At 42.8% G+C, this 6,940-nt stretch overlaps 1 protein-coding gene across 2 annotated transcripts in view; it reads right to left on the reverse strand.

The window, feature by feature from the left end:
- RPTOR (regulatory associated protein of MTOR, complex 1) overlaps positions 1 to 6,940 on the reverse strand; it is a 162,328-nt gene that overhangs the window by 42,702 nt on the left and 112,686 nt on the right. For both annotated transcript variants that reach the window (XM_009324534.1, XM_009324533.1), the window contains exon 21: positions 1,341 to 1,459. In XM_009324534.1, the coding sequence (XP_009322809.1) occupies positions 1,341 to 1,459 (119 nt within the window). The remainder of the gene's footprint in view (positions 1 to 1,340; positions 1,460 to 6,940) is intronic.

Genomic DNA, 6,940 nt, shown 5'->3' on the forward strand with positions numbered 1-6,940 from the left:
TAGTGAAGACATCTGCAGGGCACAGCAGCATCTTTATTAATGTTTATGCATCTCTTTCCACTAGCAAGGGAGTAAGTCCTGAAAAAATATTTAAGACGGGAAAAGCAGATTTGGTTCCTCTTTATATCCCTTTTAATCCCACAGTAGGAGTAACATTTCATTTTGCAAAGAACCTTCTAAAATACAAAACTGAAATAGTTTCATGCATCTAGAGCAGAGAGAGGGAAATCTATCACCTTTTCCTTTTCTTATTCACCTTAGTTTGGCATCTCCAGCCTGACAGTAATTTGTTGTACATCTGAATCATCAGAGAAGGGCTGACCTCGTTGCCCCCACTGTCAAAGTAATTTTCTATCCCAAACTCCAGACTTAAACCACTCACTGACATGTATACTTAAATAAAAGAGTTCAAATAAGTAACTATTTTCTCAATAGAAAATCAGATTTAAAAGCAAGAAATCTCTAAGGCATTAAAATGGTAGTGCACAATGCTGGCATCTCTTACTGCAACTTTAGCTTAGAAGCCTGTAAGTCTGAAGATTTAGGATTATTTACTGGAAATCATCAGTAAGAGACGTCATCTTGCATTGCAATGGCTCATGGTCTTGATGCTAGAGCAACTAGAAAGCACATGGGAGGGACCGCGTTCAGACAGCTTTCTGACACCACCGGCCAGGGCAGAAGGGGGAAGGCAGTTGGTGAGAAGATGTTCTGGGGTGGCCTGGTGCTTCGTTTCAGGTGGAAGGTGAGGGTGCTTCTACAGCTCCCTAAGCTGGCAATTCTGAATCAGCAGTGATGGCAGCCTCCAGGGACATCTTGTCACCCTTGGAGGATGAAATGTGATGAGGATGGTGGTTTAGGCGGATTAGGCCTGGGTTGAAGAGGTGAGTAGTGGCAGGGGTGTCTGCATGCTGACTCACATGTACTAGTTCACCTGGATTGGAGAGCCGTTGTGGCTTCAGTCTGCAGGCCAGTCCCACTTGCATAATCTAAATCAGTTTGCAAACGGATAATTTAATGAAGTATATTTAAGATTTCTCCCAGGGGCTGATCTAGATAAGTAGACTTCTAAACAAGACCTACTGTCTAAGGTCTGTACCTAATTTATATCCTAAAACAATCCCAGGCCCTCCCCCATTTATTTATTTTACCTGATCAAGAGTCGATATGAGTGTTTATAATTTTGAAATATTAAAAGCTCCTTCTGCAATAGATCCAGACCACTTACCAGAGCCCGCCAATGGATCTATTCAGTTCCATCTACCTATGGTTTGCCTAAGCGTGAAAAAAAATTAACATACAAAAGCCTCACAGACACACACGAACACAGAAAGGCATACCTTGTAGGCAATACTGTTGAGAACTTTCATAGCCAAGTCGGAGACATCAGGATAGGGGTCGGCAGCTAGGTGAAGGAGTACTCTCCAAATCTGGGTATAAACACTGTTGAAACTCACACCTAAAATAATAAAAAACAAAACAAAAAACAAAGCCCCACAGCACATGACAATCCATCAACTCAAACTCTTTGATCTTATGTGAGAAAATTCATTAGAACTCCAAACATCACAATGACATCTAAGAAAACATCAAGAGAAGAGCTCAAAAACACCCTATGTGGGCATTTTGTCTCCATTTTGTCTTTCTTTGTGAACTCTGCAAGGGCTTGTAAAATGAAAGTGGGAGAAAGAAAAATAAATTAAAGACTACCTAAATAAGCTTCAGTCAAACTGCTAGTTTTCTAGGCTCCTAAAGCAAATAATCTGAAAAGGCCAAATGGAAGACCAGCTAACGTCTTTGGAGTTCCTGAGCTAAAATACTAAACAGAATAAAACCACAGTTACTGGCTTATATTTTTATGGTTATTTTTATTGCTGTTTTAAGCATTAATGCTGAGCTTGAATGTTCAGAGTTTTATATATTCTACAAGTTTACTAAACATCTAAATGTTAAAAATGAAGCTTTAGGACCTGTACCTTTGAGAAGCGGTAAGTCTAGCTCAGTCTTTCCTATTGACATTTGTATCAATTCCCCAATTGCCAATTTGTTATTTAATGAGAATATCTGCTGTTTGGTATTTCAGCAGAAGGGACTGACAGATTCAAAGTACAAAACAAATTAATAAGCATTTGCAACAACTGACAAAATTCTGTGAACATTTTATTTTGCTGCTTTTAGGCGAATCTTTAATTTGTTATTCTTTCTTCTAACCCTCACAATGTCTGATAGTTGTAACACCGTCATTTGGGAGTTGAGCCATTTGGACAATATTAAAGTGGTTGCACTAACAAAAAAAGGAACTAAAATAGGGATTTCAGATGAGTCACAATCAATGGTAAATGACAGATCAAGCTGTTACTGCATTTCCTTTCATGTTTCTGGACGTGTCTAAATATCGTGTTAAGTTAGGAAGAAAGGGTTCCTTGGTCAACAAGCAGCTTCTCACCTTGCATAGCTGCTAAACCTGATCCTCAAACCAACAGAAAATAGACTTGGACAGTCCAGTTTTGAACTTTGGCTGAAGAAGGCAAGTAGCGCATGGTAATAAGCTTCAGGAGTATGCATGCTGCACTTCATATACTTGTCTGCATTAGCCAAGGGAATCTTTCTTCTGCCAGAAAAATTCCCCAGCATGCGAGAAAGCATTCTGCAAAGTGCAAAGGCAATAACCTAACTCCATCCTCTCATTTGACCAGCAATGAAAAGGGTCTCTTACTCAGTTGACATCCGAAGGATTTTCCAAGTGGCGTCTACTTACCGAGTTTCATGCAGAAATCTCACAAATATTTATGACAGCACCACTTGGGACAGTGCTGCCCACCTGCTGGGGACTACCTATACAAGAGACTCCTACAGCCAATCCTAACCTTTCCAAGACAGATAAGATACAGGGCCTGACAAAGATACGACGACGTTAAATCCACCTAGCAAAAATGAAGAAGTTGATAATCCAAGAAAGCAGTAACTGTCAAGATACAGTAGAGTCAAAGGGCACTGATCTGGCACATTTGGTTTATGCCAGCTGAGGATAGAGCTCAAAGTGTATGAAATCAAGGAATGTGTGAGCACGGCATGCGTGAATTGAGCAGAACCAACTTAGAATGGTGCAGACCCAAGTTCAGGTTTTGTCTTTGGTCATAATAGGCAAAAGTCATTGTCTTTTTCAGAAGCTCTTGTGTCCATGTTGAAAATAAAGAAAATGTCAATCCACAATAAAGTAAGTCTCTGCTCAGAAGAGGGTTAGGCCTCCCAACCATAAAGGATGGTGATACAATGCTTGTCTGTCTTCTCCAGGCTTCTGACCATTTAGGTTTTATCTTCGCAATTGCCATGTTCATCCTGGAAGCTTCTGTTACCAGGGAGAGAGAAAGTGGAGAGGGAAGGAGAAAGAGCAAGAGAGGGAGAGACACAAAGTGCTACATCAAAACAGTGGAAAAAAAAGCCCCAGCACTGAAGCAGCTAGCCAGGTAATGTCATCTGAGGTCTGTTCAGAGCTCTGCCTCCTACATTTGGTCCTGTGCTAGAAGTTACATAAGGACCAATGGGAAATCTGACGGCTTGATTTCTTTTAAAGCCCTTGAAAGACAGTAAAAGGAAAGGGAGAGAAAGGGAGAGCGAGAGGGTGCCCATCAGTTTTTCCAGTGTCTCTGATAACCACCTCACTCATGACGTAGTCACGATGAAAAAACGCAATGACATTTTTTATACATCTAAGCGTCATGAAAAAACAAATTTAAAACAGAACTGCGCCAGTGCAATTCCTCATTCACTCGGCAGCCTTTGAAAAAAGAACAGAGGCAATTTCTACAAAGGCATCTCAGGCTCAGAGCTGGTGCTCAAAGGACTGGTCCCTTCTTCTGCCATCCTCCCCCTGCCCATGTTAGTGTTGTTCATTGCACTGATTCAATCGAGTGACGCATCTGACATAGCTCCTTGTAAAAACCTGAGCACGGGAGTCAGTGGGATAATGGAAGGCAGCAAAGGTGGCAGGAGGAACAGCAGCTTGATTTCATGTAATGGACTAAAATGCAAAAAATATCCATGAGATGCAAACAAAGAGCCAAGCAAGGGGGACGTGGTGTTAATCTAAGCAGACAGCTCTGTAATTAGTCAGACTGATTCAAAGCCAGTTAAATGGACCTTGCAGTATAGATTTACGTTTATAAAACGATTCCTCTTTGCTAAGAATGTCAAAAATAAATTGCCTGCCTTTACTGACGACTTTGATTTTCTTTGCATACGCATAACTCTTAGTTCAATTTAGCAGCATGCATCATGCGATGGTTCTGAGGAAGGGACCTGGCTGAGGTCCTGCAGCCAGGTCACTGAGTACGCGAAGGTTAGAACCACGCTGGATGCAAAAATGAATGCTAATGTTTTTATTTATTCTTTTTGTTCTGCCAGGCTTTGACAGGGTTTCTTTCTAATCCCCTATAAAAATCACTGCATTGATTTTAAGCCTTGGTCTCCAGAAGAAGGTGCAGTCCACTCCCCACCCAACACAGCAGCAAAAACTGACCAATAGCTGAACCGGCGCTGCTGCACACCTTGGCCCGGAGACAGCTCCTGCGCCTGCACATCCCGCCTGCAGGGAAAGGCAAGTTTCGGACTGGCACGCGATGAAACCTACAGCTGAAATATTATATATACAGACTGAACGGTACCCAAGGACTCGGGTATCTGCTTCCCATCAAGGCTAATCCCACCTGCTTTGTAAGTGTGTATCCCACAAGTCTTTCCTCTTCCCGTGAGTGACACAGAAGGTCCTGTGAGAGCTACTCAGATGAAGAGAACATCTGAAATCCTGATCGCTCTCTGAACTCTACTTTGACAAATGTGGATGGCAGCCTGTTCCTTAGAGGAACAGCAAATCAGTGTTTCTTGCACAGACCTGACAGTCTGCAAGCTGGTCTCTTTGCACGGGGCCGTGCAAAGGGGTTCCTGCACACTCCAACCCCTGACGGCGATTCAAATGGCAAAGCACGAGCTTTTTAATGTTTCAACAGAAACCAGAAGCAGCTCATTAGGAAGGAGTATGTTCCCTCAGAGCAGGTGCCTCCTCTGGACCAGGGGAACCATAGCCAACATGAAAGCAGCCCACCACGACCAGCCCATGCCACATTGCCTTATCTTTTCCATGGAGAATGTGAATGAGGCCAGGGCAAGTAATTGCATGTCAAGGGGGAAAAATAAAACCAAAAAAACCCCAACCATGTTGCTCTGCTCCCAGCTGTCACACACTGACACTTCTCTCCCCATCCTGGTTTCCCCATTGCCTCAGCAATATCACACAAACTGGTTTCTGGCTTACTGAGCTATGCAGTATTGCCCCTGGCCACTGCATTAGGCTCCTCCATCTCGCTTCCATAATGTTGGGTAAACAGTATGAACTGACAGGAAACCTCTACATCAAGCTTCCATTTCCAAAAACCACTCAGATCCCTGTATTTTGCTACTATGCAAGTTACTATTTATAAATACTGCTGGTTGACCAGTTACTTCTCATTATGACTGTGCATTTAAATAGACCGCCTAGTGATAGAGAAGAAGGCTCTACCTGTCCCAACACTCACTCTCTTATTTGCTGCGGCTCACTGTCCACCTACATCTCTCACTTTCCCCATCCTCACTGCAGTAACCTCCCACTGTAAGTGTTACTTCAAGGTAACTCTTCAGAACGGATCCTGTGACATGGCAAATCGTTTTCTGCTCCCAGCCTCTCCTGCTGGAAAGGAGAACTATTCCCCTTATTTCATCGCTCCAAGATTTATTCTCCTCCTTCTCTGATCATTCCTTAATATAATCTTTCAAGCGATGCTCTCTGCAGGACAAAGACTTTAATCATGCAGTTTGGATATAAATAATCAGCCTCAAGGTATGCAAAATCCCCATCTTAATTCCTCCCCTTTTCCTATCTTAAAACTAAACTAAACAAAAAAATTCCAGGACACCAAGATTAATGACTGGTTGTATGGAAAAAGTAGCAAGGCTTAGCTTCCCATCCAAACTGATGTCTTTGTTGACTAACCAAAAACTGCCTCTTGCCAGCTTGAAAATGCGGGCCAGAAATGAACGTCTCTTCTGCTGGCAGGACTGTCTGGCCAAGGAACAGTCTGCCAGAAAACAGCACACCTAGACGAAAAGTACATGCTGCATTTGGGGAGGGCACTACATGGGGGCATTTGGCCTATAGTTAGCTAGGAAGCTGTTTGTAAAATGGCACAAGAAGGAATGGAGAGGTTTTCCTCAAGTTTATGGGAACAAGTACATCGTATGATGCTGCAATGTCAGTAAAGCAGATAGACCGATCCAGAATAAACCCTCTAGCACCGTGTTCCTAAAATCACAAGAGGGGAAGAAAGCCCTGAACATCAGTGAATCAACCTAGGGAGTGCAGAGTACAGAACACAGAATTAAACTGTGGTTGAAAATTTCTACTTATTATTACAGACTAGATTTCTGCTTTGGTTCGATTCCACCCGTGTGTCCAAAACATCCTTTTTACTGCTCTGCCTGTCTCAAATACTTGGCAGAGTCATTCCTGCAGAGCCAAATCACCATTACTTCTTCTAAAAGACAGAGAGTAGAGTAAAAATTTCTTCAGTCAAGACAAGTCTGTCACCCAGGTGGACTCCTCTCTGAGTTACCCCACTCTTGCTAGCAGTATAGCAGTATTTCATTGCACGCTAAAACTCTTTAAAGAAAGAGGTTAATCTGAGCCCGGGCTGGCTGTGCAGCAGCCGCAGCACTATTGAGGGTGGCTGGAGCTGACGGCATTTTGAAAACTCTTTCCTTGGGGAGCAGGAGAGAGCAGGCTGGAAGATGGTGATTCTTCAGTAGAAATGAAAAAAGCCTGGCTTTCAGCAGGCAAATGCTGAAGGTAATGGGATTCTGTGTGAGTTATGAATTTTAAACACTTCTATAAGCACCGTCGTTTCCA

The sequence above is a fragment of the Pygoscelis adeliae genome, unplaced genomic scaffold (assembly GCF_000699105.1).
Source record: "Pygoscelis adeliae isolate BGI_AS28 unplaced genomic scaffold, ASM69910v1 Scaffold445, whole genome shotgun sequence".
Taxonomy (NCBI): Eukaryota; Metazoa; Chordata; class Aves; order Sphenisciformes; family Spheniscidae; genus Pygoscelis; species Pygoscelis adeliae.